At 53.7% G+C, this 16,483-nt stretch overlaps 1 protein-coding gene across 3 annotated transcripts; it reads right to left on the bottom strand.

Annotated features, from left to right (window-relative positions):
* Positions 1–11,077: 11,077 nt before the first annotated feature.
* On the bottom strand, positions 11,078–16,322 carry OST4 (oligosaccharyltransferase complex subunit 4, non-catalytic). Of its 3 annotated transcripts, none has more exons than XM_061580727.1 (3): positions 16,171–16,322; positions 13,318–13,476; positions 11,078–11,207 (listed from the first exon to the last, which is right to left on the bottom strand). In XM_061580727.1, the coding sequence occupies exon 2, from the start codon at positions 13,433–13,435 to the stop codon at positions 13,322–13,324; it is 114 nt and encodes a 37-aa protein (XP_061436711.1). In that variant the 5' UTR covers positions 13,436–13,476; positions 16,171–16,322; the 3' UTR covers positions 11,078–11,207; positions 13,318–13,321. The 3 variants fall into 3 exon arrangements, with proteins under 3 accessions (XP_061436711.1, XP_061436710.1, XP_061436709.1); XM_061580726.1 differs by having other exon boundaries at positions 13,318–13,479; positions 16,171–16,312; XM_061580725.1 differs by lacking the exon at positions 16,171–16,322 and adding an exon at positions 15,846–16,030 and having other exon boundaries at positions 13,318–13,479.
* Between the last annotated feature and the right edge of the window lie 161 nt (positions 16,323–16,483).

Raw genomic sequence — 16,483 nt, forward strand, 5'->3', positions numbered from 1 at the left:
AGCCATTCCCTGTACACCTTGGAGTGCGACAGGGATGTCCTCTGGCTCCCACATTATTTCACATATATTTTGACCATGTAGTTCATGAAGCCTTCAATAGCTGTACCGGGGGAATTTCCATTTGGTACAGATATAATGGGTGGCTGATCGATGCCCAGCTGCGGTCAAGGGATGGCTCCCTTTTGGTCAACCACGTTATGTATGCCGATTATTTGGTAATTTCTGCTCATTCAGAGGAGGAGTTGGAGACGCTGCTGCTGAAACTGGAGCATGCCACTAAGAGGTGGGGCCTTACCATCAGCCCCACCTAAACTAAGCACCTGCCTGGGTATTTTGTACCATCGGACACTCCACCCCCACAACTCCCAGGAGCGATGCTCACAACAACGAGCGGAGCGCCGGGTGGCTAAAGCACAGCAAGTTGGCACAGTAGGGGGCACAGGGGGTGCATCAGCCAGTCATCTCAGTCGACCCGTGGTACCTGGGTCTGCTCCGTGACCTCCTGCTAGCGGGCATTCGATACTTCACGTGGCCTCAAGGTGCACATGGCCTGGCACAAGCGTCGTGGTGACGTCACCGCCATTTAGTGACGAATGTCGGTTGTTGTTGTTGTCTCTCTTGCAGCTGAATTCCCTACTCCGAGCTCTGGGAGCCCTGGGCAGAGACGAGGAGGGAGCGAGATCCTCCTGACCAGCCCCACCCCTCCCCCATCTCACCTGAGCCCCCCACTCTCATCTCCCACCCAGACCCCCCACTCTCATCTCCCACTTGAGCCCCCCACTCTCGTCTCCCACACAGGCCCCCACTCTCGTCTCCCACTCAGGCCCCCCACTCTCATCTCCCACTTGAGCTCCCCACTCTCATCTCCCACCCACGCCCCCCACTCTCGTCTCCCATTTGAGCCCCCCACTCTCGTTTCCCACTCAGGCGCCCCACTCTCATCTCCCACTTGAGCCCCCCACTCTCGTCTCCCACACAGGCCCCCACTCTCGTCTCCCACCCGCAGCTACTACAGCACTACAGCTACTACTACTACAGCTACTACTACCACAGCAGCTACTACTACAGCACTACAGCTACTACCACAGCCGCTACTACCACAGCAACTACTACTACAACTACTACTACAGCTACTACTACTACAGCTACTACCACTACAGCACTACAGCTACTACTACTACAGCTACTACTACTACAGCTACTACTACAGCTACTACCACAGCACTACTACTACTACAGCTACAACTACTACAGCTACTACCACAGCACTACTACTACTACAGCTACTACAACTACTACTACAGCTACAACTACTACAGCTACTACTACAACTACTACCACAGCACTACTACTACTACAGCTACTACAACTACTACTACAGCTACTACTACTACAGCTACTACTACAGCTACTACCACAGCACTACTACTACTACAGCTACTACTACAACTATTGCTACAGCTACAACTACTACAGCTACTACTACTACAGCTACTACTACAACTATTGCTACAGCTACTACTACTACTGCTACTACTACAGCTACTACTACAGCTACTACCACAGCACTACTACTACCACAGCACTACTACTACTACTACAGCTGCTACTACTACAGCTACTACCACAGCTACTACTACTACAGCTGCTACTACTACAGCTACTACTACAACTACTACTACAGCTGCTACTACTACAGCTACTACTACTACAGCTACTACCACAGCTACTACTACTACTACAGCTACTACTACTACAGCTACTACTACTACAGCTACTACCACAGCTACTACTACTACAGCACTACTACTACAGCTACTACCACAGCACTACTACTACAGCTACTACTACTACAGCTACTACTACAGCTACTACCACAGCTACTACTACTACAGCTACTACTACAGCTACTACTACTACAGCTACTACAGCTACCACCACTACACGAGTGCAGTCACGAGTGGCAGCGCCGAGGGGAGAGCCCCACCCGGGGAGTTGCGGCGACTCCACCAGGCCCACCGCTCGGCTCTGTCCGCAGTAGGAGCGGGGAGGGTGGAGCCTGTAGGGGGGAGCCTATAGAAGGTGGAGCCTGTAGGGGGGAGCCTATAGAAGGTGGAGCCTGTAGGGTGGAGCCTATAGAAGGTGGAGCCTGTAGGGGGGAGCCTATAGAAGGTGGAGCCTGTAGGGGGGAGCCTATAGAAGGTGGAGCCTGTAGGGGGGAGCCTATAGAAGGTGGAGCCTGTAGGGGGGAGCCTATAGAAGGTGGAGCCTGTAGGGGGGAGCCTATAGAAGGTGGAGCCTGTAGGGTGGAGCCTATAGAAGGTGGAGCCTGTAGGGGGGAGCCTATAGAAGGTGGAGCCTGTAGGGGGGAGCCTACAGAGGGGAGCCTGTAGGGGGGAGCCTGTAGGGGGAATGTGGAACCATCACCTCCACAACCACCATCACCACCATCACCACAACACAACCACCACAACCACCATCACCACAATCATCACAATCATCACAACCACTATCACCACCATCACCACTATCATCACAACAACCATGACCATCACCACAACCACCATCACCACAACCACCACAACCACCACAACCATCATCACCACAACCACCATCTCCACAACCACCACAACCACCATCACCAAAACCACCATCTCCACAACCACCACAACCACCATCACCACAATCATCACAATCATCACAACCACCATCACCACCATCACCACAACAACCATGACCATCACCACAACCATGACCATCACAACAACCACCACAACCACCACAACCACCATCACCACAACCACCACAACCACTACAACCACCGTCACCACAACCACCATCACCACAACCACCACAACCATCATCACCACAACCACAACCACCACAACCACAACTTGTCAATGTCTGGGCAACCGCTCGCGGTGGTGTGGACAAAGCAGCTGCTGCAGGGGATGATTTCGAGGAGCCCTGACGTCACAGTGCATGCAAATTAGATGCTAATTAGGCGCGTCATGCAAATGGCGATTACACAACATGACCAAACGTGACGGAACAGAACGGGAATAGAACCAAATGAGACTGCAAAGACAAAGATCCCCCGCGTAGCCTGCAACAGACTCTTAGGGCAAGTGCTGTTAGCCAGCAGCACCTATGAAGACCGGCCCTGTGGCACATGAGTCGGTGGGTGGCTGGCACCACGCCCGGCCGCCTTTGTCTCCCCCGTGGCAATGTTTACTTCACACCACAGCACCAGGTACTCATTTGAGGCCCAATCGACCTAGGGGAGGAGGCACAGGACCGGTTGTTCAGACAATCGTCCACGACTGCTGTTGTTGGCCGTGGGCGGGAATGGAACTCGGGTTGCCGGGGTTCGTAGCGCAGTGTAGCGCTAATTGCTACGACACTCCGGCTCCCCACACGCACACACAGGTAATACACACACCAATACCAATCCCCGCCATTCGCCACTAAGTGACGGTGACGTCACCACGGCGCCTGTACCAGGCTAGGTGCACTTTGAGGCTGCCACGGGAAATATCGAAGGCTCTCGCTGACAGGAGGAGGTCTCGGGACAGACCCAGCAGGTGCCATGGGCTGACTGAGATGACCGGTAGATGCACCCCCAGCTAAAACCCCTCTACTGTGCCAGGCTAGGTGCAGGAGGTCTCGGGACAGACCCAGCAGGTGCCATGGGTTGACTGACTGAGATGACCGGTAGATGCGCCACCAGCTGTACCCCCCTACTGTGCCAACTTGCTGAATTTTAGTCGCCCGGCGCACCGCTCGTTGTTGTGAGCGTCGCTCTTCTGCCCTCCGTTGTTGCTGGAGGGCGACTGCCTCCAACTGCCCAGTAGCGTCACACAAACACACACAGACACTCACACGCACGCACATACAGCTCACAATAAATGAAAATTAATTCTTGAATCGCACTGCGTCTCCGAGTCGTGTTTCCCGTCATCATTGAGAATGCGCGTCTCTGCGCGTTGATAGTTTATTTGTCTGCTGCTGTGGATGTCCACGTGATGATGGATGATGATGGATGATGATATCAGCCTCTTTGGTTGAACTGCTGTCATTTGTGGTGCCACGGGTCGACTGAGATGAGTGGCTGATGCACCACCTGTGCCCCCTACTGTGCCAACTTGCTGTGCTTTAGCCACCCGGCGCTCCGCTCGTTGTTGTGAGCGTCGATCCTCCGCCCTCCGTTGTTGTTGGAGGGCGACTGCCTCTAACTACCCAGAAGCGTCCTTCACGAGCCTCCTCCACTGAGGCCAATCTTGACACCCACCACTGGTACAAGTCATCGGGAAGTCCACTCAGCTCCACATCCTCCTCACATCACTCAATCACACACACATACACCCACACACAGACACCTACACATACAAAAGACAAAGATCCATCCCCCATATTGCCTTCACATACGGTTGGGGCAAGTGCTGTTAGCGAGTAGCACCTGAGAAGGCCAGAACGGGACACGAGGGGATGGGTGGCCAGCACCATGCCCGGCCGCCTTTGTCTCCCTAGTAGCCATGTTTACACACCACACCAAGTGCTCATTTGAGGCTGAGTCGACCTAGGGGAGGCCCAGGACCAGTTCAGATAATCGTCACTTATGTTGGCCATGAGCGGGAAGTGACCTCGGGACCGCTACACTACTTCTTGGTTCTTTCGGTAAAGTCACGTAGAAGGGAAATAATAAAATAATAAAAAATTGAACATTAGAAAAATAATAAAATAAAATATTATTTTTATGTTCTATTTTTATTATGTTTTATTTTTTTTATTTTATTATTTTTCTTCTACGTGACTTTACCGAAAGAACCAAGAAAATGAATCCCTGCAGTCACGAAAGCTTTAAATCGCTACACTACTGCTCACCACACAGCCAAAAACCCACACACAGATACTCACACACAGAGACACCCCTCCCCCCGCACACACACAGACTTCTATCTACCCCCTAGTGGCCGGATAGAGGGGGCTAAACGGGCATTACATGGGCTAGAGAATAGATGGACTGATGGGTGAGTTGGTGAGTGAGTGGCACGGGCTGAAGAAGAGATGGACCGATGCGGTACGGGAGGATGTGGAGACGAGTGGATTTGCCGACGACTGGTACCAGCGGTGTCAATATCGGCTTCTATGGAGGAATGAGGCTCGTGAAGGACGCTACTGGGCAGTTGGAGGCAGTCGCCCTCCAACAACAACGGAGCGCGAGGAGCGACGCTCACAACAACGAGCGGAGCGCCGGGCAGATAAAACGTAGTGAGTTGGCAAAGTAGGGGGCACAGTTCCTGCATCTGCCAATCATCCATGGCAACCTAGGTCTGTCCCGCGACCTCCTCCTGCACCTAGTCTGGCACAGTGGGGACCACAGCTGGTGCATCTGTAGAGATGTAGTGAGTCCAACTGAGTCACAGACGTTGTTCCTTTTAGAGGCAACACATTTATTGTAACACCGTAACACAAAGGGGTAACTGTCCCTGTGCCAGATACAACCTAGGGTGGTGACCACCCAGCTACCTGCACTATACGGAGGAGTTACAGCTACGAAGGGTCGGACCCACACTCGGGTCTCCGACCACGTGGTCCCTGGTAGGACGAAGATCTTCCAACTTGAGATGCAGAGCTTCCCGCTTGTAGCACGAAGAGAGACCCCGGTCCCTCTCAGGGACCCGCCTTATATCCCTCCACGGTCGGGGCCGCTCCGCCCTCGGTCCCGCCCACCTTCCCGAGCATTCTCGTGCCCTCTCGAACCTTCTCAGGAGCTCTCCCCGGACACGTGATCGCCCACTAGTCCCCCCCACCTGGGGCCAGAGGTCGCAACCGGGTACCCGATACCCGTACCCTACCCGATACCCGGCTACCCGTACCCGGCCGGGTACGGGTACCCATTTGCGACCCTGGTGCGGCCGGGTACAGGTAAGGAATCAAAACCCGTTTGCGACCTCTGCCTGGGGCCCCCTGTGTAGACATTCCAAATCACGTGTCTACGGGGTCAACCAGAGTGCCACGGCCCGGGTCAACCCCGCCCCCGGGCTGACACTCACCCCTCCCCCTCGGGGGAGCCCCCACCACACGCCGTGCGTGGTGCCCGCGCTATCCCAGTGCTTGCCAAGCCCCGCTAGGGCTGGTGCTACACACAGCCACCCACACGGTGCTGTTCACGATGTAAGAACATCGAACGGCACGACCGTTCCGGGCCGGCACCATACAGTGACATCCCCGATGTTACTACAGAGACGTAAATAACGTCTCTACGGCGTATAAGCCGACTACAACCACAACTGGTGAATAAGTGTGCACGTACCTCTCGATGGGGCCGACGGAAACGTGGCGGGGAAGCCCTACAGAGCAGGGTGCCGTCCCAGAGAGAGAGGGGGGGACGTGCTGACACGGAGTAGTGAAGGGGGCCCGGAGGTAGGCTTCGACAAGGTAGGCCTCGGCAAAAGGTAAAAACAACGAGCCGACCTTTACCCTACCGTTTACCCTCACCCCATACAAATAACCCGATTACAGGGTAATTACTGGGGTACTACTACACATGAACAAGGCTTATGACGGTGATTGCTAGGTAGAGCGCTTTATTCATCTATAGAATACTCTCGATGATTCCAATGTTTAAATGGAGGCCACGGACTGCGCCACGAAACTTTTAGCGAGCGGTAAACAAGGTAGTAGGTAAACAAGGTGTTTGCCGGGTAAAACTTTGCGATACCTTTACCCTACACATTACCTTACCCCTTGGCATGTCGACACCTTTACCCTTTTACCCGGTAAAAGGGTAAATTACTTTACCTTGCCGAGGCCTACCCGGAGGACATGTGAGCGGGTGAATGTGGTGGGCGGGTGGATTTGGTCGGTGGGTGGATGTGGTGGATGGATGAGATGGGTGGATGTTGGTGGGTGGGTGGATGTGGTGGGTGGATGTGGTGAGTGGATGTGGTGAGTGGATGTGGTGGGTGGATGAGATGGGTGGGTGGATGTGGGTGGGTGGATGAGATGGGTGGGTGGGTGTGGTGGGTGGATGTTGGTGGGTGGGTGGATGTGGTGGGTGGGTGGATGTGGTGGGTGGATGGATGTGGTGGGTGGATGTGGGTGGATGTGATGGGTGGGTGGATGTGGTGGGTGGATGAGATGGGTGAGTGGATGTGGTGGGTGGATGGATGTGGTGGGTGGATGTAGTGGGTGGATGTGATGGGTGGATGTGGTGGGTGGATGTGGTGGGTGGATGTGGTGGGTGAGATGGGTGAGTGGATGTGGTGGATGTGGTGGGGGGTGAGATGGGTGGGTGGATGTGGTGGGTGGGTGAGATGGGTGAGTGGATGTGGTGGATGTGATGGGTGGATGTGGTGGGTGGATGTGATGGGTGGGTGAGATGGGTGGGTGGATATGGTGGATGTGATGGGTGGATGTGGTGGGTGGATGTGGTGGGTGGGTGAGATGGGTGGGTGGATGTGGTGGATGAGATGGGTGGATGTGGTGGGTGGATGTTGGTGGGTGGGTGGCTGCGGCCAATCAGCGACGTGGCACCCCGGGGGCTCGGGGCAGCGGCCGCTGTGACCCCGCCAAGCCGCGTGTGCCCTCGGGGCCAACGTCCAACGCGTGGCCACTTGCTGCTCGCCTCTGGGTCTCTCTGTGTGAGAGTCTCTGTGTGTGAGGGTCTGTGTATGTGTGAGTGTCTGTGTGAGAGTCTGTGTGTGAGTCTGTGTCTCTCCGTTGTGTGTGTGAGTCTGTGTGTGTGTGTCTGTGTGTGAGAGTCTGTCTCTCCGTTGTGTGAGTCTGTGTCTCTGTGTGTGTGAGAGAGTCTGTGTGTGTGAGAGTCTGTGTGTAAGAGTCTGTGTGGGAGTCTGTGTGTGTGTGAGAGTCTGTGTCTCTCCGTTGTGTGAGTGTGTGTCTGTGTGTGTCTCTGTGTGTGAGTCTGTGTCTCTCCGTTGTGTGAGTTTGTGTGTCTCTGTGTGTGTGAGAGTCTGTGTGAGAGTCTGTGTGTGAGTCTGTGTGAGTCTGTGTGTGTCTCTGTCTGTGTGTCTCCGTGTGTGCGAGTCTGTGTGTGTGAGAGTCTGTGTGTGATAGTCTGCGTCTGTCCGTTGTGTGAGTCTGCGTCTCTCCGTTGTGAGTCTGTGTGTCTCTCTGTGTGTGAGTCGGTGTCTTTCTGTTGTGTGAGTCAGTAACTCTCTGTGTGAGTCTGTGTATCTGTGTGTGTGTCTGTGTATATGAGTGTGTGGGGAGCGGTAGTGTAGGGGTTAGCGCTACGCTGCGCTATGAACCCGGCGACCGGAGTTCGATTCCCGCTCATGGCCAACACCAGTAACGATTATCTGAACCGGTCCTGGGCCTCCCCTAGGTCGACTCGGCCTCAAATGAGTACCCGGTACGGGGTGTAAACATCGCCACTGGGGAGACAAAGGCGATGGAGAGTGGTGCTGGTCACCCACCCCCTCGGATATTTGTCTCTCTGTGTGTCTCTGTATGTGCACGTCTATGTGTGTGTCTCTGTGTATCTCTGGCGATCTGTGTGCGAGTCTGTGGGTCTTTGTGTGGGTAGGTCTTTGTGTGGGTGAGTCTCTGTGCGTGTCTCTCTGTGCGTGTCTCTCTGTACGTGTCTCTCTGTGTGGGTCTCTGTATGGGTATGTGTACGAGTCTGTATGTGTGTGTCTCTCTGTGAGTCTGTGCATGTGTCTGTGTGTGGGTCTCTGTGCTCCGAGTCTGATTCTGCTTGGGCATGATGTGACTGGGCATGCGGGCTGCGACGTGACCCAACCAACGCAGCCTCACCTGCCGGAGGAGCTCGCTGATGATGGGGACTGTGTCCAGATCTACGAAATATCTGTAGGCGACTCGCACACTCCAGTGATTGGTTGGATAGCAAGGGCAGTCCATCTCTTCTCCATTCCCCCCCCACCTACTCCATCCACCACCCCAATCACGACTCCTCTGAGACCCCCTGAGGGCCATGGGCTATTGCAGCTCTCCACTTTGCGAGTCTCCGTGTCTCTCTGTGTGAATCTCTCTGTGTGAGTCTGTGTCTCTGTGCGAGTCTGTGGCTCTCTGTGTGTGAATCTCTCTGTGCGAGTCTGTGTCTCTGTGCGAGTCTGTCTCTCTGTGTGAGTCTGTGGCTCTGTGTGAATCTCTGTGCGAGTCTGTGGCTCTCTGTGAGTCTGTCTGTGTGTGTGAATCTCTCTGTGTGAGTCTGTCTCTCTGTGTGAATCTCTCTGTGTGAGTCTGTCTCTGTGCGAGTCCGTCTCTCTGTGAGCAAATCTCTGTACGAGTCTGTGGCTCTGTGTGTGAATCTCTGTGAGTCTGTGTGTCTCTGTGCGAGTCTGTGGCTCTGTGTGTGAATCTCTCTGTGTGAGTCTGTGTGTCTCCGTGCGAGTCTGTCTCTGTGTGAATCTCTCTTTGCGAGTCTGTGGCTCTCTTTGCGAGTCTGTGGCTCTCTTTGCGAGTCTGGGACTCTGTGTGATTCTGTGAGTCCGTGCCTCTCTGTGTGCGTGAAACAGCAAAAATGCACTGCGAATGGCCACGTGGAATGCTCGAACGCTCACTCCGTGGTATTCACAGAGCGTTGAAATTTTTTGATACTCCTGATGCTCCTGCTGTTGTGGAGTGACTCATGCAACCAGCTATGGCTGCAGGGTTTGGTGGTACATGTTGTTTGTCGTTTATTGTGAAATTTCGGTCACAGTTCCTATGATTACTGTTACATTGCTTTTATGGCTTTATTTTGGTGATTTCGAAAACGTTTTTTAGTTTGGCCATGTTTGTTTGTTGTAGTACAGAGTTAGACTGATGGCCTTAATCTAAGTTGTCTTGTGGTTGTTGTTGTTTGACTTGTATCCCACTGGGATTTTTACACACAGCGTTGGTGTATGATGCTTTTTCTGGAAGATTTTTGCTGTTTTTTCATGGATTTTTCTGTTTGCACAGTCACATAAAATGTTTTCTTGTTCATGGTTTTGTTTCTTGCCGTTGCACCCGATTCAAGAGCCGAATGGCTCACGGCTAAACCAAATAAATAAAATTGAAAACTGAATTCAGGTGGTCCGCTGGAATGGTTCTGGTTCCTGTCACCATAAGAGGTGGACAGTCCTCTACTCGGAGCAGGAGGCATGGGAAGCTGTAAGCCCCAGGTTACTGTGGGCTCACCTCCTCATCAACGAGCGGCGATGAATGGTAGTGGCTTACACCCCCCACCGAAGATGAACATCAGTGGAGGGATGCAAGCAAGACCGATGTGTCAGGCGCCTTCTCTAACCTCTTGTCAGAGGTGCTGGCTAAAGTGGCCCCTCGGGATAGTCATCATATTGAGTGACTTTAATGTCCGAGTGGGTCATGATGCTGGCACCTGGGCTGGAGTGATTGCAAAGCATGGGCAACATCAGCTCAATAACAATGGGAGGCTGCTCGACTTCTGTGCAGCCCGTTGTGACCGCCACAAAGTTCCCAGTGATGTCATCATGGCGTCTGTGCCAGGCTAAGTGCACTTTGAGGCCACATGAAGTGTTGACGGCTCAGGTGGTACCATAGGTTGACTGAGATGACTGGCTTCCCGTTGTGCCAACTCGCTGTTTTAAACGCCCGGCGCTCCGCTCGTTGTTGTGAGCGTCGCTCCTCCGCCCTCCGTTGTTGCTGGAGGGCGACTGCCTCCAACTGCCCAGTAGCGTCCTTCACGAGCCTCCTCCACAGAGGCCGATCTTGACACCGCTGGTACCGGTATTTGGCAAATCCACTCAGCTCCACATCCTCCCATACCGCATCAGTCCATCTCCTCTCTCGCCCGTGTCATGTCTGAGAAAAAGTTTTCCCCTTTTATCTGGCAACAAAACAGGTGTTAAGTTGTTAAAACACCAAACTGAAACCTTTTACAAGGAATCATGTCTGCATTAACCACAATACTTACTAACCACGCCCGGCCGCCTTTGTCTCCCCAGTGGCAATGTTCACTACAACACACTGCTGCATCAGGTTACCCATTTGAAGCTGAATCGACCTCAGGGAGGCTCAGAACCGGTTCAGATAATCGCTGTCACTGGTGTTGGTGGCCGTGAGCACACACACACGCGCACACGCTGTGTCATATCACTCGTGTTTATTGAGGTCACGGTGAGTGGGCGTCACGAGCAGCCGAGTCCAACTCCTCCTCCTCCTGCTCCTCGTCATCCCTCCGAGTGGCTCACCCTCGCGGCCGCTCACCCACACACGGCCTGCCACACAGGAGAGCAGCAACGACAGCAGCAGCAGCCGCCATTCACCACGTAAGTGGAGGTGACATCAGCACGGCGCCTGTGCCAGGCCAGGTGCACTTCAAAGGCCACGTGAAGTGTCCAACGCCCGGCCGGGGACAGACCCAGCAGGCGCCATGGGTTGACTGTCTGAGGTGACTTGAAGGTGCACCCCATCTGTGCCAACTTGCTACGTTTTAGCAGCAGACAAAGATCCCCCGTATAGCCTTAATAGACTGTAGGGGCAAGTGCTGTTAGGAAGCACCTATAAAGGCCAGCACGGCACACGAGGGGGTGGGTGGCCAACACCACGCCTGGCCGCCTTTGTCTCCCTAGTGGCGATGTTTACACATCACACCAGGTACTCATTTGAGGCCGAGTCGACCTAGGGGAGGCCCTGGACCGATTTAGATCATCGACACTGGTGTTGGCCGTGAGCGGGAATCGAACCCGGGTCGCCAGGTTCGTAGCGCAGCATAACGCTAACCGCTACACTAACGCAGACACACACAGGTACACAAACACAGGTACACATACACAGACGGACAGTGACACACACACACAGTGAGACACACACAGCGACACACAGTGACACAGAGACACACACAGTGACACGACACACTAACAAACACACACGCAGTGGCACAGAGAGACGCAAACTGCAAATATACAGCAGCAGGCGTCAGGGTCACAGGATCGAACCCACGACCTCCTGTGTACCAGGCGAGGTAGTAAACATCTCTTCATGGAGAGAGGGAGAGAGATACATGCAAACTCCAAATATAAAGCAGCAGTCGTCAGGGTCACGGGATCGAACCCACGACCTCCTGCATACCAGGCGATGAAACATCTCCAATCCACAGCGGCGCCCCCTTTAATAAATAAATAAAGTTCTTAAATTCGAATTGCGTCATCAGAAGCAGTGCCTGCGCAGAACATTGGGGAGAGACCAAGTATAGGTGGGACAGGAGACACTCCAAGGCAGACGGGACAGACCCAGCAGGTGCCGTGGGTTTACTGACTGAGCTGACTGGAAGATGCACCATTGCTGTGCCCCCTACTGTGCCAGGCTAGGTGCAGGTCATGGGACAGACCCAGCAGGTGCCATGGGTTTACTGACTGAGCTGACTGGAAGATGCACCATTGCTGTGCCCCCTACTGTGCCAGGCTAGGTGCAGGTCATGGGACAGACCCAGCAGGTGCCATGGGTTTACTGAAATGACTGGAAGATGCACCACCAGCTGTACCCCCTACTGTGCCAGGCTAGGTGCAGGTCATGGGACAGACCCAGCAGGTACCATGGGTTTACTGAGATGACTGGAAGATGCACCACCAGCTGTACCCCCTACTGTGCCAGGCTAGGTGCAGGAGGTCACGGGACAGACCCAGCAGGTGCCATGAATTGCCTGAGATGACTGAAAGATGCACCACCAGCTGTACCCCCTACTGTGCCAGGCTAGGTGCAGGAGGTCACGGGACAGACCCAGCAGGTGCCATGAATTGCCTGAGATGACTGAAAGATGCACCACCAGCTGTACCCCCTACTGTGCCAGGCTAGGAGAGCACCCAGCCACTCGCCCACATGGCATCCTCACCCCACGTGCCCCCTCCTCAGCCCCTTACCCACTCCTCACCCCGCACCTCACTCCCCCACTTCCTCACCCCCCTAGCTCACTCTCCCATCTCCTGAACCCCCCCTCCTCAGCACCCTCTTCATCTCCTCACATCCCTCTTCACCCCCCATTCTCAAAATCCTCCTCACCTCCACTCATCATCCCCCACCTCACTCCCCCACCTCCTCACCCCCACTCTTCACCCCCCTCTTCATCCCCCATCCTCACCCACCTCCTCACCATCCTCACCTCCTCACCCCCACTCATCATCCCCCACCTCACTCCCCCACCTCCTCACCCCCCCTGCTCACCCCCCATTCTCACCCACCTCCTCACCCACCTCCTCACCCACCTCCTCACCCACCTCCTCACCCACCTCCTCACCCACCTCCTCACCCACCTCCTCGCCCCCCCTCCTCACCCCACCTCCTCACCCACCTCCTTACCTCCTCACCCACCTCCTCACCCCCCCTGCTCACCTCCTCAGGCGCTGCGCTTGGGGTTGTTCACGGCCACGTAGTGGTACAGAACCACGAGGAGGAAGAGCGACACTCCCAGAACGTTCGCAAAGATCGCGAGCTGCACGTCCGTGATCATCGCCGCAACTGATGCTGATACTGCTGATGCTGCTGATGCTGCTGCTGAGCAGAGGGAATGACGGGAGGAGAGAGGCAGAGGGAGGGAGCGAGACACACGCACAATTATCTTCACTCTGTGGTGAGTCTACGGGTCTGTGTGCGATGAGTCTATTGGTGTCTGTGCCACTTCTGGCAATAAAAACAGGAGGTGTTAAGATGTCCCAACACGAAATAGAAACCTTTTGGTCAGGAATCACGTCTGCATTTACCACAGACAGTACTTGTGGTGAACATGCAGACAAAACATGGCTCTGACAATATATAATGCATTGTCCTTCTCTGTTCTGACACTGGTTAGTGAGACCAGGCCGTGTTTCTGGTGCAGCCCAATCCGTTTCAACAACAATGCCATCAAATATTAACTAGAGCATGTTTTATTTGCATGTTCACATAAAAAAGTGCTGCGTGTGGTTAATGCAGTGACTCGATTCCTTGGAAAAGGTTTCAATTTGGTGTTTGAACATTCTTGAACACACTTTCTGTTTTACTGCCAGAAAGGGTGAAACCCATTCTTGTTTTTCACACTTTGATACTGCCAACAAGGCTTCCCATGACAGAGTTGCTGCTCACCGCGACCTATAAATGCACCGATACGTGTAGCATTGTCCTTGTACTGTTCGTCCTGTGGTGGTGTTCTCTCAGCGGTAGTGAAACGAGGCCATACAGAACAAGGCTCTCCTGTAGCTATTGGTGAAGGCCAATCAGTTTCAAAGACAATGCCACACCACACTATTATCGGAACCATGTTCCCCATAAGAGTTTTTTTTGGGTGAGATCGCTTATAAATATATAAATGTGTCCATACTCTTTGGCTCATCGGTAAAGTCACGTGTGGTGTAGTCGTACCCGGCAGATATGATAGACGGCAACCAATACAAAGCAGTTCGGGGTTTACCTGGTTAATAACATCCTTACAATGATTTCTCAATGCGTATCCATCTTCTCGGTTGAAGTTACGTCTGTGTTTATATATCTGGATTTTATTTTCTACCTACGTCACTTTACCGAAAGTTCAAGTTCATTTATTAGGTATAGCCCTGTGAGCCATTCGGCTCTTGAATCGGGTGCAACCGCAACAAACAAAAACAAAAAAACATCTTAAAGTGAATATGTGACTGAGTGCAAACAGAAAATCCAAGAAAAGACAGCAAAATATTGCAGAAAAAAACACCGTACACCAACGCTGCGTGCAAAGAACCCGAGTATGGATCCCTGCAGTCACGAAAGCTTCAAATCAAGATATAAATGTGTCGTTAAAACCCGCCACCACCCAACACAGACAACTAGTAAGGGTTGTCGCGTAAACAGAACGTGCCAATCCGTCACTAGACGGCTGTGACGGGTGGCGGCGGGTTTTAACGACACATTTATCTATTTACACGCGATCTAACCCCACAAAACAACCTCTATCATGGATGATATTGGTCGTGCAAGCCTGCCACGCGTTAAAGAGCCGTGTGTGTTTTGCATGTTCACAAGTACTGCGTGTGGTTAATGCAGAAACGTGATTCCTTGCTAAAGCCATCATCTGTCGTCGTGGTGTTTGAAGTTATAAAATAAAATACTTTCACACCTGATGACGGACGCTTGGGTTGCGCCCGAAACGTCGTGATTAATTTTATTTCATACCCTACGTGACTTTACCGACAGAACCACAGATTGTCTATCGCGGTGTTTGCGCAGCTTGACACGACTCCTGCTGCGTTACTTCCATCGTCGGATTTTCCTTCCAGGACGAACGCAGATGATGAGATTGCAGAACCGGGAGCCACTCGGCAAGAGCAGCAGAGGACCACCCAGTGTACAACACACGACTTACTGTACACAGCACATCCACTGTACACTGTACACAGCACATCCACTGTACACTGTACACAGCACATCCACTGTACACTGTACACAGCACATCCACTATACACTGTACACAGCACATCCACTGTACACAGCACATCCACTGTACACAATACATCCACTGTACACAGCACATCCACTGTACACTGTACACAGCACATCCACTGTACACAATACATCCACTGTACACAGCACATCCATTGTACACAGCACAACACCCACTGTACACTACACAGTATCAGCTGCGCACTGTACGCATTACAGTACCCACTGTGCACTGTACGCGATACAGTACTCACGGTGCACTGTACGCGATACAGTACTCACTGTGCACTGTATGCAAGTGCTGTACAGTAAGGAACGCGGTGTTGGACCGGAAGTTGCTCGCCACGTAGCACAGTACGGTGCTGTACAGTGTTAAATACTAAGGAGTGATCAAGTGTACTTAGTACAGTACTGTGTGGTACAGTGCGACGCCGCGTACAGTGCGACGCCGCGTGCAGTGCGACGCCGCGTACAGTGCGACACCACCACGCCCGCCCGGCCGCCTTTGTCTCCCCCAGTGGCGATGCTCGCTGCTCCCACACACATCGCCACTGCACCGCCAGGAGAACTCGGGTCGAGGCCCCAGAGGCGGTCTCAGGCAATCGTCGCCACTGGCGGCTTCGTCGGTGGCCGTGAGCCCCCCTACAAGACTCTAGGGTGGCGAGCAGCGGCACCCACTCCCCCCCGCACGGCCGCCTTTGTCTCCCCCCCTTGCCACCAACTGCCACCAACTGCCACCAACTGCCACCAACTGCCACCAACTGCCACCCTGCCGCGCCGGGAGATCGGCTCGCTCACCGCGGGCCCGGATCGGATGGGGTCCACGTCGCTCAACTTCGCCGCGGGAGGAGGAAGAGGAGGAAGTGACGCGTACGTCTCGTGCGCGGTGACGTCACCACGCACAGACAACTTGCGCCGTGACGTCACCACGCACGAATATCAAGGGTGGGGGGTGAACGTGACGCAACGACGCGCCGGATGTGACGTCACGACGTATCGTTACCTACGGGGGAAATGTGACGTCATGATGCCTCGCGCGTGTTGTGGAGTGACGTCACTACGCACAAGGGGCGGGGGGAGCAGAAGGTGACGCCATTACGCAACGGACACC

This window comes from Lethenteron reissneri, unplaced genomic scaffold (genome assembly GCF_015708825.2).
Source record: "Lethenteron reissneri isolate LAM-NWPU_2019-01 unplaced genomic scaffold, ASM1570882v1 scaffold_121, whole genome shotgun sequence".
Classification (NCBI taxonomy): Eukaryota; Metazoa; Chordata; class Hyperoartia; order Petromyzontiformes; family Petromyzontidae; genus Lethenteron; species Lethenteron reissneri.